The sequence below is a fragment of the Salvelinus namaycush genome, chromosome 26 (genome assembly GCF_016432855.1).
Source record: "Salvelinus namaycush isolate Seneca chromosome 26, SaNama_1.0, whole genome shotgun sequence".
Taxonomy (NCBI): Eukaryota; Metazoa; Chordata; class Actinopteri; order Salmoniformes; family Salmonidae; genus Salvelinus; species Salvelinus namaycush.
In genome coordinates, this window is record NC_052332.1 from 25,739,702 (window position 1) to 25,761,750 (window position 22,049).

The 22,049-nt window shown below is 42.1% G+C and overlaps 1 protein-coding gene and 1 long non-coding RNA gene across 2 annotated transcripts; one reads left to right on the forward strand and one right to left on the reverse strand.

Annotated features, from left to right (window-relative positions):
• Nucleotides 1–792: 792 nt before the first annotated feature.
• On the reverse strand, nucleotides 793–12,674 carry LOC120021418. Its single transcript, XR_005472508.1, has 3 exons — nucleotides 12,266–12,674; nucleotides 2,705–2,886; nucleotides 793–846 (listed from the first exon to the last, which is right to left on the reverse strand). It is a non-coding gene; the product is annotated as an uncharacterized LOC120021418 (long non-coding RNA).
• LOC120021417 (stomatin-like protein 2, mitochondrial) lies at nucleotides 12,649–21,614 on the forward strand. Its single transcript, XM_038965180.1, has 10 exons — nucleotides 12,649–12,886; nucleotides 15,957–16,118; nucleotides 16,293–16,392; nucleotides 16,490–16,548; nucleotides 16,645–16,746; nucleotides 16,829–16,963; nucleotides 17,640–17,784; nucleotides 19,931–20,010; nucleotides 20,108–20,236; nucleotides 20,380–21,614. Exons 1-10 carry the CDS (start codon nucleotides 12,845–12,847, stop codon nucleotides 20,497–20,499), a joined length of 1,074 nt encoding a protein of 357 aa, XP_038821108.1. The 5' UTR covers nucleotides 12,649–12,844; the 3' UTR covers nucleotides 20,500–21,614.
• Nucleotides 21,615–22,049: the final 435 nt, after the last annotated feature.

Consider the following 22,049-nt stretch of genomic DNA (forward strand, 5'->3'; position numbering starts at 1 on the left):
GAGACTGTCTAATTATTATAATTGTTTAATGTTTTAAGTGTAATTGTGCCTTTTCAGCTTCAATTTGTTTAAAAAAAATAACTGGACAGTGTTTCATGTGTTAGTTAGCGACACATTTCAAGCATTCGAGCAGAGCTATTCTGTTCAGGAGTTGTGTGATTGCAGGGATAGTATAGTACCTTGACATGTTACATGCATCAGCCTGACTGACAGGAAGTCTTACTTTGGTATTCTGGGAATTACCTACCTCTGTAGAAGAGACAGAAAACCAACTAACACTTCAAAATGTACAAAATATTTGATTTCATTTTCACAATAAGATCAATTTACTTCATTGGTTATATTAAACAAAAGGTTATATAAAAAATAATTTTTGACAAACAAAATCTGTGCCAACTGAACCTATTTTCACGCATCAATACTAATAACAAGGCGTGCCAATATCACTCATATATACACACACACACACACACACACAGTCATGGCCAAAAGTTTTTAGAATGACACAAATATGAATTTTCACAAAGTCTGCTGCCTCAGTTTGTATGATGACAATTTGCATATACTCCAGAATATTCTGAAGTGATCAGATGAATTGTAATATCCCTCTTTGCCATGCAAATTAACTGAATCCCAAAATAACATTTCCACTGCATTTCAGCCCTGCCACAAAAGGACCAGCTGACATCATGTCAGTGATTCTCTCGTTAACACAGGTGTGAGTGTTGACGAGGACAAGGCTGGAGATCACTCTGTCATGCTGATTGAGTTCGAATAACAGACTGGAAGCTTCAAAAGGAGGGTGGTGCTTGGAATCATTGTTCTTCCTCTGTCAATCATGGTTACCTGCAAGGAAACACGTGCCATCATCATTGCTTTGCACAAAAAGGGCTTCACAGGCAAGGATATTGCTGCCAGTAAGACTGCACCTAAATCAATCATTTATCGGATCATCAACAACTTCAAGGAGAGAGGTTCAATTGTTGTGAAGAAGGCTTCAGGGCGCCCATTTGTGTTTCAACAGGACAATGACCCAACACACCTCCTGGCTTTGTTAGGGGCTATTTGACTAAGAAGGAGAGTGATGGAGTGCTGCATCAGATGACGTGGCCTCCACAATCCCCCGACCTCAACCCAGTTGAGATGGTTTGGGATGAGTCGGACCATAGAGTGAAGGAAAAGCCACCAACAAGTGCTCAGCATATGTGGGAACTCCTTTGAGAATGCCAGGAGTGTGCAAAGCTGTCATCAAGGCAAAGGGTGGCTATTTGAAGAATCTCAAATATAAAATATATTTGGCCAGTCCCCCCCCCCCTAAGGAACCCTGGCTGGTTCCCCCAGAGAGCAGTGCATGCGCTGGTAGAGCAGGGGAGATGAGGTGGTGCAGCTCTGCCTGGGGGCTGATGCCCGTGCTGGCCCTGTAGCGGGGTGGGGGGGGGGGGGGGGGGGGGGGGGGATCGATCCAGGGCCTTGGACAGGGGCTGGTACCCTGGTCTTGATGAATACGGTGAGGGGGGGTCCAGCCAGAGCAGAGCAAGCCCTAAGCCCAGCAGAGAGAAGGCAGCTCTGAGGAGGGCCCGCTGGACCAGGCTGATCAGCTCAGCCAGGTTCATAAAGCTGTCCTCCGGGATTTCAGCCATAACCACTGAAGCCCAAAACAGACAGACAGCAGGGGCAGGATCCAGTGGGCCGTGAACACCATACCACCAGGACTGTTCAGGTTGCTGTAGCGCCACAGCAGTTACTGTAGATCCAGGAGCCCAGAGAGGCCAGAGACAGGATGTAGATCAGGTTCTTCAGACAGCTGTCCTGCACCCGTGACAGGCGGGAGAGGAACAGGAAGGGATGGCAGGAGCCCTGCTCCTCATGACAGCCATGAAAGGAGTGGGAGAGAGAGCCTAAAAACACCCCAGGCAGGCCAGGGAAGTGCTGCTCTCCCTCCTCACAACTGAGGGGGACAGGACCGGGGATGGCAGCAACCCGGCAGGTTTCAGGGGGTCATGGACAGGGGGTAGTAAGAGGCCGTCCCAGGTGAGATGGAAGGGGACATAGAGGCTCAGGGAGAAAAGCAGAAAGGTGACCACACAGCCCTCTGCTATTACATAGCTGTCAGAGAGCAGGGAGGCACAGAGCAGGAGGCAGGGTCAGTCAGTCACTCCTTGGGGCCACTTCTCCACCCTCAACCGCTGCAGTCTTGCTGGCCCAGTCAGGCTCTCCAGAGCACCAGTAGCTCAGAGGAGATGGCTACAGCCGCCAGGCACCAGGACCCCTCAGCATAGCCCTGTGTAAACAGCTGACCTGCAGCTATACACCCCCCAGTGGCTGCCACCAAAGGGACACTCAGCAGACCACTCTCCCTCACCAGCACAGAGGACATCATACCACGCAGGTACATGCCAGGAAAGCTATGCCGGCCGCGATCTTGGCTGGGTTGAAGCATGCCCATGTGGCTCGGCAGGTGTCTCGAACAGAGGTCAGGTACAGCTGCAGGGAGGTCACTAGCTCTGGGGTGGGAGAGCCATTATTGACAGTGGTGAGGTACTCAGAGGAGGCAGCGGGAGAAGTCTGCATGCAGCTGAGAGACAGACACTCTGGATGTCTTTGGCTATTCATGGTTCAAATATGTGCAGAGACGTGCAGTAAACTGTAATATTCAATATACAGCACATTAATGTATCTGACATGATTACAGCTCTGTGATTACCTGTTTGGCATTGATCCACAGCGCCTCCGCCTGGCTGAGACCTGCTGGTGCACCCCCTGTCTGGCTGTCTGCAGGGAACCAAGACAGCAGGACCTGCCCAACCTGCTGTAGGGGATGGGTATGCCCAGGAGCAGGGCAAGGGTAGGCACCAGATCTGTCTTGGGCACCACCTCAGAATCACTCTACAGGGAGATAGAGACAAGACAAAGGTCATTCAACATGGAATAATCAATGCCAGACATTACATTTTGTCAGCTGGTTATTGTCATGCAAAAGACTGCTGATCTCAAGGTAATTGACAGGTAGACTAATTAACAAACACATTTAGCATCTCCAGGCCTCCATGCATATAAGCCGCTGATGTGTGCCTTTGGAACATTTACATTTGGAAAAGTATAATACATCTATTTAATATACACCATCACAATAAATGCATTATTTATTTTAAGAAAATGTATTTCAGAAGAACAGAATATGAGTATGAGTTGGCCAAATCTGGCTATGGCTATCTGGCTATGCACCCTGCCATAAGGCTGTAGAGTTGTTCATTTATTAGACAAGACATGCTTAAGTCCCATGCCATTATTTTATATTATAATTGAACTTCGCTGAATAAAATACAAAGGATATTTTTCCCATTCCGGAGCAAGTGTGCATATGAAGTGGCTGTGTAAAAGTGATCATTTGAAACAGGTACAGGTGGCAAGAAAAAGTATGTGAACCCTTTGGAATTACCTGGATTTCTGCATAAATTGGTCATAGATGAAGATCAGATCATATTTTAAGTCACAACAATAGACAGTCTGCCCTTTTCTCAATAGGGGGGGCGCTGTTTTCACTTTGTAAAAAATCGTTCCCAAATTAAACTGCCTCGTACTCAATTCTTGCTCGTACAATATGCATATTATTATTACTATTGGATAGAAAACACTCTCTAGTTTCTAAAACCGTTTGAATTATATCTGTGAGTAAAACAGAACTCATTTTGCAGCAAACTTCCTGTCAGGAAGTGAGAAATCTGAAATCGGGGGCTCTGTTCCAGGGTCATCCTATTAATTTGCATGGAATCTATGGGTCTACATGCACTGCATACGCCTTCCACTAGATGTCAGTAGGCAGTGAGAGGTGGAATGGGGTGTATAGCTCTATGTGAGGCCGAACAAGACCTCTTGGAACGGTGGGTCTAGTCTTTTCACCGTTCAGCTTGGCGCGAGAGGGACCTCAGGATTGCGTTCTGAAAAGCTTTCGTTATAGACGTTAGATATATCCGGCTCTGATTTTATTTGATATATGTGTTAAAAACATCATAAACTAGTTATTTTAAACCGACATATCAGTTTATTGCGATTTTCGGTATTTTCTTTGTTATGCGTTATGGTGAGTTGGACACTTCTGTGCCGCATGGCCAGCTTTGTTAGCTAATTCGACAGATGAAGACGACATTCTACAACCGAACAACGATTATTCTGGACAAAGGACAACTTGTACAAGATTCTGATGGAAGCTCATCAAATAGTAGGAACCACTTATGATGTTATTTCGTATTTCTGTCGAAAATGTTTAGACGTATATTCCACCCTGATTTTGGGTGCTGTCTCGCTATAACGTAAGCTGTATGTCGTACTAAAGTTATTTAAAAAAATCTAACACAGCGGTTGCATTAAGAACTAGTGTATCTTTAATTTGCTGTCCAACATGTATTTTTTAGTAAAGTTTATGATTAGTTATTTGATTAGATTAGGTGCCTCTCCAAGATTTCTCCGGACAATATTTCTGCATTTTCACTACGTATTCACATTGTAAAACCACGATTTGTGCCGCTAAATATGCACATTTTTGAACAAACCATATATGTATTGTGTAATATGATGTTATAGGACTGTCATCTGATGAAGTTTGAGAAGGTTAGTGAAAAAATGTATATCTTTTGCTGGTTTATTCGCTATCGCTAACGTTGCCTTGAATGAATGTGGTTGTGTGGTAGGCTATTGTAGTAAGCTAATATAATGCTATATTGTGTTTTCGTTGTAAAACACTTAAAAAATCTGAAATATTGGCTGGATTCACAAGATGTTTGTCTTTCATTTGCTGTACACCATGTATTTTTCATAAATGTTTTATGATGAGTATTTAGGTATTTCACGTTGGTCTCTGTAGTTATTCTAGCTGCTTTGGTGAGATTTGTGATGGTGGCTGCAATGTAAAACTATGATTTATACCTGAAATATGCACATTTTTCGAACAAAACATATGCTATACAATAAATATGTTATCAGACTGTCATCTGATGAAGTTGTTTCTTGGTTAGTGACTATTTATATCTTTATTTGGTCGAATTTGTGATAGCTACCTATGCGGTAAAAAAATGGTGAAAATATGCGGTTGAGTCTTTTGCTATCGTGGTTTGCTAATAGAAATACATATTGTGTTTTCGCTGTAAAACATTTTAAAAATCGGAAATGATGGCTGGATTCACAAGATGTGTATCTTTCATCTGGTGTCTTGGACTTGTGATTTCATGATATTTAGATGCTAGTATTTACTTGTGGCGCTATGCTAGGCTATGCTAGTCAGCTTTTTTACTGATGAGGGTGCTCCCGGATCCGGGATTGTGACCAAGTAGAAGTTAAACTAATAACACACAAACAATTATTCGTTTTCATGTCTTTTTTGAACACACCATGTAAACATTCACAGTGCAGGGTGGGAAAAGTATGTGAACCCTTGGATTGAATAACTGCTTGACCCTCCTTTGGCAGCAATAACCTCAACCAAACGTTTTCTGTAGTTGCGGATCAGACCTGCACAACGGTCAGGAGGAATTTTGGACCATTCCTCTTTACGAAACTGTTTCAGTTCAGCAATATTTCTTGGGATGTCTGGTGTGAACTGCTCTCGAGGTCATGCCACAGCATCTCAAATCAGGTTGAGGTCAGGACTCTGACTGGACCACTCCAGAAGGCGTATTTTCTTCTGTTGAAGCCATTCTGTTGTTGATTTACTTCTGTGTTGTGGGTCGTTGTCCTGTTGCGTCAACCAACTTCTGTTGAGCTTCAATTGGCGGACAGATAGCCTAACATTCTCCAGCAAAATGTCTTGATAAACTTGGGAATTCATGAGGCAGCCCCAAACTATGATGCTCCCTCCACCATACTTTACAGTTGGGACGAGGTTTTGATGTTGGTGTGCTGTGCCTTTTTTTTCTCCACACATAGTGTTGTGTTCCTTCCAAACAACACAACTTTAATTTCCTCTGTCCACAGAATATTTTGCCAGTAGCGCTTTGGAACATCCAGGTGCACTTTTGCAAACTTCAGACGAGCAGCAATGAGTTTTTTTGGACAGCAGTGGCTCCTTCCATGGTGTCCTCCCATGAACACCATTCCTGTTTAGTGTTTTACGTATCATAGACTTGTCAACAGAGATGTTAGCATGTTCCAAAGATTTCTGTAAGTCTTTAGCTGACACTCTAGGATTCTTCTTAACCTCATTGAGCATTCTGCGCTGTGCTCTTGCAGTCATCTTTGCAGGACGGCCACTCCTAAGGAGACTAGCAACAGTGCTGAACTTTGTCCATTTATAGACCATTTGTCTTACCGTGGAATGATGAACATCAAGGCTTTTAGAGATACTTTTGTAACCCTGTCTAGCTTTATGCAAGTCAACCATTCTTAATCTTAGGTCTTCTGAGATCTCTTTTGTTCGAGGCATGGTTCACATCAGGCAATGCTTCTTGTGAATAGCAAACTCATATTTTGTGAGTGTTTTTATAGGGCAAGGCAGCTCTAACCAACATCTCTAATCTCGTCTCATTGATTCGACTCCAGGTTAGCCGACTCCAATTAGCCTTCGGGTTCACATGGGTGAACAACGTAATGGCGGGAAAGTGACATCCATTCGCTATTCCAGTGTATACGGATGACATGTCTTTTTTGTCTTGCCCCTTTACTTGCCCATTTGATAATGGATCATTCTAGATCCCCAAAAAATTAAGTGGTGGAAAAAGTACTAAATTGTCATACTTGAGTAAAAGTAAATATACCTTAAATATACCTTTTAAATATACTACTTGAGTAAAAGTCTAAAAGTATTTGGTTTTAAATATACTTAAGTATCAAAAGTAAAAGTATAAACCATTTCAAAGTCCTTAATAAGCAAACCAGACTGAACAATTGGTATTTATTTTTTCTTGACAGAAATCCAGGGGCACACTCCAACACATAATTTACAAACGAAGCATGTGTTTAGTGAGTCCGCCAGATCAGAGGCAGTAGGGATGACCAGGGATGTTCTCTTGATAAGTGTGTGAATTGGACCATTTTCCTGTCAAAATGTAATGAGTACTTTTGGGTGTCAGGGAGAATGTATGGAGTAAAAAGTACATTTTCTTTAGGAATGTAGTGAAGTAAAAGTTGTCCAAAATATAAATACTAAAGTACAGATACCCCAAAAACAACTTAACTAGTACTTTAAAGTATTTTGGCTTAAGTACTTTACACCTTTGCTAATTTTAGATATTAGTAAAGACAGGATTAAATTGAGAAAAGTCTGATGATGGGTGAAAATATGATCACTTGAGAGAACAGTGTGTTAAGCCTGAAGCAAGGTAGAGAGCAAGCGCTTTTCTTTTTTTTATGACTTTCTAAAATCATCATTAGCCTATAGTCGCATCACGCAGACCATATATATTTTAATTTCTAAAATGTGTGTCTTTCACAACTAAAATTGTTAAATAACTCAATCTAGCATATACAGTGGCAAGAAAAAGTATGTGAACCGTTTGGAATTACCTGGATTTCTGCATAAATTGATCATCAAATTTGATATGATCTTCATCTAAGTCACAACAATAGACAAACATAGGGTGCTTAAACTAATAACACACAAATTATTGTATTTTTCTTGTCTATATTGAATACATCATTTAAACATTCACAGTGTAGGTTGGGAAAAGTATGTTTGTGTAAGGCTACTCACCGACAGGTGATATTACGCCCAATCTCTGTATGCCATGGGCTCTCCAACACTGTTCCTGCAACTACCCTGTTCTTAATTTGGGAAGCGAAGTGAAATCTGTTCAAGAACATCGATAGTAATATGTTTTCACAAAGAAACATATTTAATTAAACTGCTGACAGACCCTCTCTCTGCACAGTGGAAAAAGGAATGAAGGAGATGGAAACTCAGTGGGAGATATTCTGTAGCTAAAGGTAATGTGTGAGCCTATCATTTAAAATTCCCTATTACTCAACTATTCAAAATCAATTACCAATGCACTATAAATGTAGGCTAAATTTGAATGTGTTAAATTCAGGTATTTTTTTATTTAGGGCTTGGGCTTATAAACTCAGCAAAAAAAGAAACGTCCTCTCACTGTCAACTGCGTTTATTTTCAGCAAACTTAACATGTGTAAATATTTGTATGAACAAAGCAAGATTCAACAACTGAGACATAAACTGAACAAGTTCCACAGACATGTGACTAACAAATGGAATAATGTCTCCCTGAACAAAGGGGGGTCAAAATCAAAAGTAAGTCAGTATCTGGTGTGGCCACCAGCTGCATTAAGTACTGCAGTGCATCTCCTCCTCATGGACTGCACCAGATTTGCCAGTTCTTGCTGTGAGATGTTACCCCACTCTTCCACCAAGGCACCTGCAAGTTCCTGGAAATTTCTGGGGGGCAATGGCCCTAGCCCTCACTCTCCGATCCAACAGGTCCCAGACGTACTCAATGGGATTGAGATCCAGGCTCTTCGCTGGCCATGGCAGAACACTGACATTTCTGTCTTGCAGGAAATCACGCACAGAACGAGAAGTATGGCTGGTGGCATTGTCATGCTGGAGGGTCATGTCAGGATGAGCCTGCAGGAAGGGTACCACATGAGGGAGGAGGATGTCTTCCCTGTAACGCACAGCGTTGAGATTGCCTGCAATGACAACAAGCTGTGACACCGCCCAAGACCATGACGGACCCTCCACCTCCAAATCGATCCCAGTCCAGAGTACAGGCCTCGGTGTAACGCTCATTCCTTCGATGATTAACACGAATCCGACCATCACCCCTGGTGAGAAAACCGCGACTCATCAGTGAATAGCACTTTTTGCCAGTCCGTCTGGTCCAGCGACGGTGGGTTTGTGCCCATAGGCGACGTTGTTGCCGGTGATATCTGGTGAGGACCTGCGTTAAAACAGGCCTACAAGCCCTCAGTCCAGCCTCTCTCAGCCTATTGCGGACAGTCTGAGCACTGATGGAGGGATTGTACATTCCTGGTGTAACTCGGGCAGTTGTTGTTGCCATCCTGTACCTGTTCCGCAGGTGTGATGTTCGGATGTACCGATCCTGCGCAGGTGTTGTTACACGTGGTCTGCCACTGCGAGGACGATCAGCTGTCCGTCCTGTCTCCCTGTAGCACTGTCTTAGGCGTCTCACAGTACGGACATTGCAATTTATTGCCCTGGCCACATCTGCAGTCCTCATGCCTCCTTGCAGCATACCTAAGGTACGTTCACGCAGATGAGCAGGGACCCGGAGCATCTATCTTTAGGTGTTTAGGAGTCAGTAGAAAGGCCTCTTTAGTGTCCTAAGTTTCATAACTGTGACCTTAATTGCCTACCGTCTGTAAGCTGTTAAGTGTCTTAACGACCGTTCCACAGGTGCATGTTCATTAATTGTTTATGGTTCATTGAACAAGAATGGGAAACAGTGTTTACAATGAAGATCTGTGAAGTTATTTTGATTTTTACAAATGATCATTGAAAGACAGGGTCCTGAAAAAGGGACGTTTCTTTTTTTGGTGAGTTTTATATTAGGCCTATGCTTATGCATAAGCTCTAATAAGCATATGGGTGTTTTGAATTCATCATCACTTTAGAAAGAGCTGTCCATTTCGTTGTTCTAGGCTTCGAAACAACATCCACAACGACCATGTTTTCCACTCAGTTTCAACCTTTAGTTGAACTTCTTTCTTCAAATTGATCAATCACAGTGAGGTGAATTTTAAAAGCACATACTGTTTTGATGATAAGTGTTTGTTGTGATTTCCATGCATTTCCATTGATGCCAGAGTGGTTAGAGGGACAATAGAGCCCTGAGTACCAGGCCATTAGGACCTGATGGTCGTTAGCGGGTTGAGTACTACCATGTCCAGAGTGCATCAGATCAATCTCATTTTATTTGTCACGTGTCTAATACAACAGGTGTAGACCTTACTGTGAAATGCTTACTTACAAGCCCTTAACCAACAATGCAGTTCAAGAAATATAGTTAAGAAAATATTTACTAAATAAAAAAATGAAATAAAATGAAACACAATAAAATAACGAGGCTATATACAAGGGGGGTACCGGTACTGAGTCAATGTGCGGGGGTACAGGTAAGTCAAGGTAATTGTACATGTAGGTAGGGGTAAAGTGACTATGCATAGATAATAAACTGCGAGTAGCAGCAGTGTACAAAATTAAGGAGGGGTGGCAACGTAAATAGTCCGGGTGGCCATTTGACTAATTGTTCGGCAGCCTTATGGCCTGGGGGGGTAGAAGCTGTTAAGGAGCCTCTTGGACCTAGACTTGGCGCTCCAGTACCGCTTGCCGTCCGGTAGCAGAGAGAACAGTCTATGACTTGGGTGACTGTGGTCTTTGACAATTTTTTCAACCTTCCACTGACACCGCCTAGTATATAGGTCCTGAATGGCAGGAAGCTTGGCCCCAGTGATGTATTGGGCCGTACGCACTAACCTCTGTAGCACGTTACGGTCAGATGCCGAGCAGTTGCCATACCAGGCGTTGATGCAACCAGTCAGGATGCTCTCGATGGTGCAGCTTTAGAACTTTTTGAAGATCTGGGGACCCATGTTTTAACTTTAATGGGTTACAGAGTTAATGTTTAATGTTAATTCATTGAGCTGTATCTAAATATATTTTCTTTACAGATATTTAAATATGTAATTGTATTAGAATTCGTGTGATGGAGATTGAGAGAACTACATACATATTTTTGTAATATTGGCTAGTATTGTATTACGCTATTGACTTCAAGTTCCAGAATGCCTTGCGACAGGTAGAAAGAGAGAACACGGCAGTTATGTACAAGTGACAAGTGATTATCCTGACTTTCGCTTGCAACTTTCTTTTATTGTTTTGTAGAATCTAAAGTTGTTAAATGTAACGTGAACAAGTAGTATTACTAAAATAAGCTTTCATTTCAAACCCGACTTCCGAGTCATTACTTTGAAGATAGTTATTCTATAACCCATGCCAAATCTTTTCAGTCTCCTGAGGGGAAAAGGTTTTGTCGTGCCCTCTTCACGACTGTCTTGGTGTGTTTGCACCATGATAGTTCATTGGTGATGTGGACACCAAGGAACTTGAAACTCTCGACCCACTCCACTACAGCCCCGTCACTGTTAATGGGCACTCTTTTTCATATAGTCCACAATCAGCTCCTTTGTACACACTGCCAGGTCTCTGACCTCCTCCCTATAGGCTGTCTCATCGTTGTCAGTGATCAGGCCTACCACTGTTGTGTCGTCAGCACACTTAATGATGGTGTTGGAGTCGTGCTTTGCCACGCAGTCGTGGGTGAACAGGGAGTACAAGAGGGGACTAAACACGCACCCCTGAGGGGCCCCAGTGTTGAGGATCGGCGTGGCAGATATGTTGTTGCCTACCTATACCACCTGGGGGCAGCCCGTCAGAAAGTCCAGGATCCAGTAGCAGAGGGAGGTGTTTAGTCCCAGGGTCCCTAGCTTAGTGAAGAGCTTTGTGGGCACTATGGTGTTGAACGCTGAACTGTTGTCAATGAAAAGCATTGTCAAATAGGTGTTCCTTTTGCACCCCCCCTTTGTTTTTACACTGCTGCTACTAGCTGTTTATTATCTATGCATAGTCACTTTACAAACCAACTCAACTAACCTGTACCCCGCGCACATTGACTTGGTACCGGTAGCCCCTGTATATAGCCTCGTTATTGTTATGTAATTTTCTTGTGTTACTTTTTGATTTTATTTAATTTTTCTCACCTTAGTTTTGTAGTAAATATTTTCTTAACTCTTTCTTGAACTTCATTGTTGGTTATCGGCTTGTAAGTAAGCATTTCACAGTAAAGTTGTATTCGGCACATGTGACAAATAACATTTTTACAATTTTACTATAATCATTTTTGTCCATCACCCCCGATTCAGAATATATAATTTTCATAATTTTGTTTTGATGTAATTTAGAGTCATGGCACACTTTGTCTAAGAGCTATTGAAGATTGAACGATGTAAAATATATTAATATTTTCAACAACAAAAGAAGCAGTAGATTTTCCTCTATCCACCCCTGATTCAGAATATAACATCTTCATAGTCATGGCATGCTTGGTTCAATAGATATTGAAGTGAGAAAACCGAATATCCAATATAAACATATTTTACCTCGGTCATCAGCTTTTGTTTTGATGTAATTTAGAGCCCAGCACAATGTAAAAACTCTTGGCTGCATCGGTGCTACCATAACTACTGCTCATCAGTTGCAAGTGCTAGCTACTGTAGCTACCTGGCTATACTAACTTCTGACCTTTGTATTAGCGTTCCGTTTTTTCTTCTCTCTGCCAGGGCCAGCCAGCAACGAGACAGGTTCCTCGGGTACACACAATCCGATAATACTCCCCTCTTATTTTCATTGGGACTCCAGCTATTGATTATATTGCCACGCGGAAGCGCATGTCGCCACACGATCAGGCCTCGCTGTAACCCCCATATCCGATCTATGCCGGCATGCGCACTGCAACCAATGTTTATATAAATCAATGACTACAACATATGGAAAGTGCGGGAAATTTGGACTCAGGTTATTGTCAAGGCCTACACAACCACGCTTAAAGACATCAGAAAGTGTTGAACTTATTAAACATTCACAATGTATATGTTTTAAAGTTAGAATAATGTATTTTTTGCAGTAAGATACGCATTACCAGGACAGATAATCGCCAGAGTTCCGTTTCCCATATCAACAAAGGGGACGTGTTTAACCAGTGCACCACTTCAATGTTGTAACTTTCGTTTCCTGGGTCGGCCGAGTGTCACACATGAGAGGATATTAATTTTTATTTTAAACTAAACCACATACATATCAGCCAACAATTACACGAAGAAAATGCTCCAAACATTGTGCCGGACCGGTGGTTCCGTTTTAAAGGTAAAATGCAGGGTATTTCAATGCAGTTAGTTTGCTAGCTTGCTAAGCCAGTTAGCTAGCGTCTAGCCCGATATTAGACCAAAGGAGCCACTACATGTTCTGATTAAAGGGCAAATTGGCTCTGGAATCCAAAACAGCCAAATACTCTATTTAAATGTGAATCGATTCTCAATTGTAGTACGGTTCTAGAAACATCAATCCATCTACTTTCATATTATATCAAAATCCTTTCAGAAATTCAAAATACACACTTACTGTGCACCAGAGGAGAAAGCGGAGGACCATCCACATCAGTGAATTTCATACAAATATTTAAACGTTTAAAAATGTATCCTTTTTAGATACAACTATACAAAATGTATTCACATGTCACCAAATAATTGATTAAAAGACAATGTTTTGCAATGAAGGTCTACAGTAGCCTCAACATAGTTGTAAATGAGAACTTGTTCTCAACTAGCTTACATGGTTAAATAAAGGTTAAATAAAAAAATTATAAAAAACAGCCCTCTATAGGGTAGCGCCATGGTGTAGCCAGAGGACTGCTAGCTTCCGTACATTGACTTCAATACAAAACTGAGGCTCATGGTTCTCACCCCCTTCCATTGACTTACACAGTAATTATGACAACTTCCAGAGGATGTCCTCCAACCTATCAGAGCTCTTGCAGCATGAACTGACATGTTATCCACCCTATCAAAGGATCAGAGAATGAATCTAGTACTGAAAGGATAAGCTACACCTAGCTAGCACTGCCGTGCATAAAATGTGTTGAGTAGTTGACTCAGAGAGATAGACAACCATTTTGAACCAATTATTTTCTTCAAAAATGGAGGAGGAGAGAGAGCTATATTTAATTAAAAAACGCTAATGCAGCTATCTAGTTTAGCTTACTCAAACACCCAGCTCAAATAGAGGAATGCTATGTTAGCTAGCTGGTTATGACTATCCAACAGTGGAACACTTCCTAGTCAAGGTAAGCTTTTGGATATACGAATTTATAGCCACCTGGGCCCACTGGGGAAACTGCTAAACTGCTTACTGACTGTACTGCATGATTGTAGTGGGTTTATTAACACCTTAGTTCTAGTAGCTATGTTGACTATGACGTTACTTTATCTTATATGGTGACACGGATGTAGCCTGTGTGTAGCGGTTATGATATGAAGGTTTGGCTTGGAAAGGTTTTTTCACCTGGTCACAGACAGCTGATGTGTTGTGCATTGAAGTCCACAAGGGAAGGGAAAAGGTTCAGAGGAGGAGAGTGCGTAGATGCACGATGGAATGCAACAAGCTGTTTGTATATGGCTAGGAAAGTTAACTGTTTTTGTGTGATTAGGGGAGTATTTATTCAGCTGATTCTGTTGAAAAGCGTTTCTTAAACAGAAGCAAACGGAACGAAACAGGGATAAACATACCTGCATTTGTCCAATAGAAACTTGTTTACAACTGTTAGATCAGCTAGATGCAGCCAAGAGTGTGCAAGGCGGTATTGAATGTGTCATTGTCTGTCCATGTGTCACTGTCTGTCACCTCAAATCTTTCTCTCACCTGTGTGCACCTACATTGTAAACTTCCATTCATAGGCTAGGTTGTAGCAACCTCATCGTGGGTATAGGGAAAATGTGAGTGTCATGTAGTAGCCTAAACCTATCTATGTTACATTGAACTGGGTGAATGGAATATGAAAGACAGTCATCCAACATGCTGTAATAGAAATGACTCCATGCTCATGAAAAAGAAAATCGCCCTCCCTCATCATAAACTAAAGAAATTGTCCTCAAAAGGCACCGACCGTCACTGCTGTACACTGTTTTAACTGGTTTTAACACAGTTACAGCCAACAATATTTTAGCAGTGACAACATCTTCAGTTTACACACAGGTGGTCAATCCGACGTCTGTATTGGCCTGCAGCATTTACGGTGACACAGCCTCTGCAGAAGTTTGGGCATTCATACTGCTTCACGGAGCAGTACAGAGCTGTTGTCAAGGATGTGAGTTTGTGTTTATATAGCACCTCCCGCCTCCACCTACCGTCAATCAATCAGGTCACTGCGGAGCTATATGGAGCCCGCCACATTGTTACAAGATTTGGGAGGCACTTCGCGATGGGGTAAGGAGCTCAATTTGGCCTCTGCGTGATTCTGGAAGCTTCGCAATTGCGTCACACCTTCCACAAGGAACCTCCAACCACATTTTCGTATTAAGCATAAATTGGCTTTTTGTGGAAAAAGGATCAAAGCAGATAGTTAACCAATAGCTACCCGAACGAACTATTTAGCAATCGTATGGCTTAGTGGTAGAAGCTGTTCAGGGTCCTGTTGGTTCCAGACTTGGTGCATCGGTACCATTTTCTGTGATATACTGGGCCAAATGCACTACCCTCTGTAGCGCCTTGTGGTGGCTGTCAAGCATTTGCCATATCAAGCGGTGATGCAGCCAGTCAAAATGCTCTCAATTATGCGGCTCTAGTATTTTTTTTGAGGATCTGAGGGCACATGCCAAATCTTTTCAGCCTCCTGAGGGGGAAGAAGCATTGTCGTGGCCTCTTCACGACTGTGTTAGTGTGTGTGAACCATGATAATTCCTTAGTGATGTGGGCAACGATGAACTTGAAGCTCTCGACCTGCTGCACTACAGCCCAGTCAATGTGGATGGGGGCGTGCTCAGCCCTCCGTTTCATGAATTAATAGAGCTGACGTTATTCCTTATTCAACATGTCAGAGAGGCATGTTTGTTCTACATAGCATATTTGTATCTGAATGTTCCAAAACGTTGCGTCCTGCTGAACGTGCCCTGGGTATTCAACTCATATCCATCATGTTTAGCTAGCATTGAAACCAGAAAGAGTACCAGTAGATAGCTAGCTGGCTATGGTAGAAACTACCGGTGAATAACAAGCAAGGAATGAATAACTATTTAGATATCTAATTTCTATCATGTTTAGGGTCATAGCTTCAAGCTCCATCATTATGTAGCTTTTCAAGTTCCAACTCTCATAGAGTAACCTTCTGATCATGATGCAACAATGTGTCACTCTGATGGTGTTTGTTATTGTTTTCCTCCAGCATTCCCAGAGGACAGTGCCCACAGTGCCAGTGTTGTGGGCGACACAAGCCCAGCAGCGATGGGTATCCAGTCTACCCATGAACACTGTGGTTCTGTTTGTACCACAACAAGAATCCTGGGTTGTGGAAAGGATGGGCCGCTTCCATCGCATCTTGGAGCCGGTAACTTATCCATTGATCTGCAATTAGCCAGTGATATGCACCCTTAATTATATTGTCACACTATGTCACAGTATATCACAGTATAAATCCTGAATATATATATATATATATATATATATTACACACCAAATTGATCATTTTTATGCATCTTGTCCTCTTTTGTATATTCTGTAGGGCTTGAATTTCCTTATCCCAATCCTGGACAAAATTCGTTATGTTCAAAGTCTTAAAGAGATTGTTATTGATGTCCCAGAGCAGTCTGCGGTCTCTTTAGGTGAGTGACATCACTGTGTTTGTCACTGTCATTTTCACTGCAAGGTTGTCAGTTGGTCCTTGGCTCTGGATTAACTGATGTCTGATTACATCCACAGATAATGTGACACTACAGATTGATGGAGTCCTCTATCTTAGGATATTGGATCCTTTTAAGGTAGGTTTGTGAAAACCATGATGTCTTGATGTTATTGTTCATTGAATGTTTTTGCTTTGTTTTTAGATGTTGATAACAAGATGTACTTCCTTCCAGGCCAGCTATGGAGTTGAAGACCCAGAGTATGCTGTCACCCAACTTGCTCAGACCACCATGCGCTCAGAGTTAGGAAAACTGATCCTGGACAAAGTATTCAGGGTGAGACTCAAAATTGTGTTTCAGAGTGAATTTGTATTTATTTAACTCATTCCCTTATTGTTTTATATATTTCCTTCTTCAGGAAAGAGAGACCCTAAATACCAACATAGTCCACTCCATAAACCAGGCATCAGATGATTGGGGAATCCGTTGCCTTCGTTATGAAATCAAGAATATACATGTTCCACCTCGTGTCAAAGAGTCCATGCAGATGCAGGTGAGAGGGGCTGGCCCTGCTGCCAACAAACTGGGAGACATATCTTCAACCTGAAACTATCGTTGAACATGAGCTTATCTTGGCCTATCAGTTTTGTATGTGTACAGATGTACTCTCTTAATTTGATCACTCTGTTGCAGAAAATGCAAACTTGTAGTGTATTTTGAAGTACTACTCGAGTCTCCTTTTCAGCTCATTTATCACATCTCAATAGGTGGTCCAGGTAAAACATGACACAGCACAATGGGAGGGGCTTTTGTTTTTTACACAACTGTAAACTTCAAGAAGTACGGCATACAAGGAGTTGGTCAGCTAGGGATTCATGATGTCATCGGCCTCCCCCTTTCTTGAGTAACAATAGAGGAGCAATATAGAACACTATTTTGCTCAACCTATTTTAGTGTGTACTTTACTGTATTTATGCTTGGGATATCGCTTTTCATCAGCAAAAGTATTAAAAAAATCGCTGAAGGACATCTTAATTTTAAACTTTAAAATTTCAGACTTGATTTACCTTAACGAAAAAATATCAACCCCCACAAAAATGTCCATTAATTATAATCCACATAATAATTCACATTTCCTGTTGCTACAGGATTGTTTTCCTGCTGTGAGAAACTGGTCAAATTAAAATAGAACATCTGTACACTCTTTCTGACTGCCTTTCATTGTGTAGGTGGAGGCAGAGCGTAAGAAGAGAGCCACTGTGCTGGAGTCGGAAGGGCACAAGGAAGCAGCCATCAATGTTGCTGAGGGTCGCAAGCAAGCTCAGATCCTGGCCTCGGAAGGACAGAAAGCAGAACAGATCAACAATGCAGCTGGTAGGTTGATACACATACAGTGCATTCAGAAAGTATTCAGACCACTTGCCTTTTTCCACATTTTGATACGTTACAGCCTTATTATAAAATAGATTAAATTAAAAAATGTCAATCTATACACTGTTAGGTTCCAAATAAACAGAGTAAAAAAACTGATGGACGCTTAGTAAAGCTCAAACCAAGTTTATTCACCCATTGTGTCAAACAGCTGCATATAACAAACATATTCACATTCACCAATACACCTCTGTTGCTATCCAGAACCTTAGGGATATCTGTTCTTCCTCTGACCTGACCTCGGCCCCAAATTCCTTACTCCTCCCCATAGGATCCCTGATGTCCAACAATAACATATTCTGACAGAATGTAAGCATTCTACATTCCCCTCTCTCTCTGTGATGTTTTTTGTTGATCAGGTTTAGTAGTCAGAACCCATCAACACAATTTCCCATAATGATGAAGCGAAAACAGGTTGGTACATTTTTGAAAACATATAACAAATAAAAACAGAAATCTTATTTACTTAAGTATTCAGATTCTTTGCTATGAGACTCGATATTGAGCTCAGGGTCATCCTGTTTCCATTGATCATCCTTGAGATGTTTCTACAACTTGATTGGAGTCCACCTGTGGCAAATTCAATTGATTGGACATGATACGGAAAGGCACACACCGGTTGATATAAGGTCTCACAGTTGACAAAAACCAAGCCATGAGGTTGAAGGAATTGTCTGTAGAGCTCCGAAACAGAATTGTGTCAAAGCACAGATCTGGGGAAGGGTACCAAAAAATGTCTGCAGCATAGAAGGTCTCCAAGAACACAGTGGCCTCCATTCTTAAATGGAAGAAGTTTGAAACCACCAAGACTCTTCCTAGAGCCTGGCGTACTGGCCAAACTGAGCAATTGGGGGGAAAAGGGCCTTGGTCAGGGAGGTGACCAAGAACCCGATGGTCGCTCTGACAGAGCTCCAGAGTTCCTAGGTGGAGATGGGAGTACCTTCCAGAAGGACAACCATCTCAGCAGCACTCCACCAATCAGGCCTTTATGGTAGAGTGGCCAGACGGAAGCCACTCCTCAGTAAAAGGCACATGACAGCCCGCTTGGAGTTTGTCAAAAGGCACCTAAAGAACTCTGCCCATGAGAAACAAGATTCTCTGGTCTGATGAAACCAAGAATGATCTTTGGCCTGAATGCCAAGCGTCACATCTGGAGGAAACCTGGCACCATCCCTACGTTGAAGCATGGTAGTGGCAGCATCATGCTGTGGGGATGTTTTTCAGCGGCAGGGACTGAGAGTCTAGTCAGGATCAAGGTAAAGCTGAACAGAGAAAAGTACAGAGAGAGCCTTGATGAAAAACTGCTCCAGAGTGCTCAGGACCTCAGACTGGGGCGAAGGTTCACCTTCCAACAGAACAACGACCCTAAGCACACAGCCAAGAGAACACAGGAGTGGCTTCTGGACAAGTCCTTGAGTGGCCCGGACTTGAACCCGATCAAACATCTCTGGAGAGACCTGAAAAAAGCTGTGCAGCGACGCTCCCCTTCCAACCTGACGGAGCTTGAGAAGATCTGCAGAGAAGAATGGGAGAAACTCTCAAAATACAGGTGTGCCAAGCTTGTAGCGTCATACTCAAGAAGAGTCGAGTCTGTAATTGCTGCCAAAGGTTCTTCAACAAAGTACTGAGTTAAGGTTCTGAACACTTATGTAAATGTGATATTTCATTATTTATTTTTTTATACATTTGCAAAGATTTATAAACAACTTTTTTTCTTTGTCATTATGGGGTATTTAATCAATTTTAGAATAAGGCTGTAATGTAACAAATGTGGAAAAAGTAAAGGCGTCTGAATACTTTCCGAATGCACTGTATCTATGGGACTTAAGGCCTTTGTTAACTACTGATGATGGTGTGGAAGTTGGACCATTGTTCTGTTGTAAAGATGGACAACTAAGCCCTGTCTGAGAATGGCTCCTGTTTGCTTCATCACACTTAGTTGAATGCACTCACTGTAAGTCACTGGGTAAATAAATGACAAATGTTTCTGTAATGTGAGGAAGCTTGATGTACAAGTACACCCCCTGGACAGGACTCTAGTCTCTGTCACCATTTCTGATGAGGGACTCTTATCTTTATCTTCACCTAGGTGAGGCCAATGCTGTCTTAGCCAAAGCAGAGGCCAAGTCTAAGGCTATCCGGCTGTTGTCAGAGGCTCTAGCTGAGCAGGTAAAGTAGCTGTGATGGCTTCATCGTGTTCATGTAAGTGTGTAGATGTATTGTGTCTAAATGGCACTTGACCCAACTGTCATTGTATTTTGGACAGAATGGAAACGCGGCAGCCTCCCTCAGTGTGGCTGAGCAGTACGTCTCAGCTTTCTCCAAGCTGGCCAAAGAGTCCAACACCATCCTGCTGCCCTCCAACTCTGGTGACATCAGTGGCATGGTCACACAGGTCTGTCTCTGTTTCTTAAGCTATTTAATTATGTGTGATTGCACAGGCCATCTTCCCTGTCCCTCCCTTTCAACACACCCCTGTCTCTCGCTCTTCTTCCTATTTCAGAACAGTAACAGTATCTATTTTTCCCTTCTCTTTAGGCTATGGCTATTTATGGCAGCCTGGCCAAGCAAAGCTCAAATAAGATAGAACGTGTGACCCCAGTGACCCCAGAGTGGGCGATGGAGAAGAGTGAGGACCCTGCACCACCAGCCCAGTAGTGAATGATGTCAAGACCACTCAGTCAGGCACAGAACCAGAAGCCGTGCCTGACTACCACGAGTGGACCAAAGGACACAGAAACAGAAGGACAGGATAAGAATGTAAAAACTTTGGGAATGCTTAACAGCCTGGAAACATCAACCCATTTGAGACGATACATGTCACTTACACATTGTTTTATTTTGAATGAGTGGTATTGTACACAGTACGTACACACGTTCCAATTGCAAATCCACGAGCTGTCGTATTGATACTCTTCTCTTGCATCAACAGATCAAAGGACTGCAATGGTAGGTATGATAGTACACTGCTAGACTGGTTTAGGGCGTTCTGAATTAGCTCCTTCATGCTCCCGGGTAATAGGATATTATCTTTTTAAAGTGATGTACTGTTGCTATGATATTCTCCTGCCTTCTTCATGTCCAATTATTTGTCCTTCATATGTTTTAATTTCATAGTGTCATGAATGTTTTAGTTCATGTAAGTGAGAGCTTGTGCCCTGACATTAAGATCCTCCCTGGTTCAGAGCAAGCAGAGAAGGGAACAAAGGTCAGATTTGAATATATAGTACCAGTCAAAAGTTTGGACACACCTACTCATTCATGGGTTTTTCTTTATTTTCACTATTTTTTACATTGTAGATTAGTAGTGAAGACATCAAAACTATGAAGTAACACGTATGGAATCATGTAGTAACCAAAAAAGTTTCAAAAATGACCTCAGATCAAAATACATTATGTAAGTGCAATGTTTTATTTCACATCAATACCAGATCGAAAGGGTCATCTGAATGAGGAAGGTTTGACATAACATAGGAAATGTGTATATATACAATGACAATACACTATCCTAACCAAAAGACCAATAATGGCCTTCCATGTACAATTTCATGATGATGCTGTCACTATTAAAGGATTTGTGACTGGCTTTAGGGAAGATTGTAACATCTCATCATAATACATCTTGGGGAAATTATCGGTTTGAATGATTTGGAAGTGTATACAGCAGGGATTTCATATTTTTTCTTTTTCCATATTCATTGTAGTAAATATACATACAAAAGTCAGTCACTGAAAATTTAAATTATCTCAGTAAAAAATATCCTTTATCATGATTTCAACCACAGTATGCATGTTACACAGAAGCCTCAGGGAGGGGCTGTTGAGTTATTTAGGTATATTTTGTCTACTAGTACCAGCCATGCCACTTACAGCTTTTCTAAACCATTTCTGGTGCCACCATGACTGGGAAAATATATTAGGGACTAGTCCAGAATGCTGGGTATGGGTTCATGTCCTGTTCGAGAGCATCGTGGGTAAATGATGACTGACTGATCTACAAATAATGAGTAGTTATTTATGTGGCAAGGTGATTTGTAGATCAGTCAGGCGCCAGTTGCCTGCGATCACAGCTGCTACAATATCACCAATTTTGAACCACCGCAACCAAAGCTGTAGGTGATCCTAATTGTTGCATTAGGTATAATGACATCATTCAGACTCAACAATGAAAAGGTGTTGGCCACCTAGGGATGTAAAGTATGTGTTTT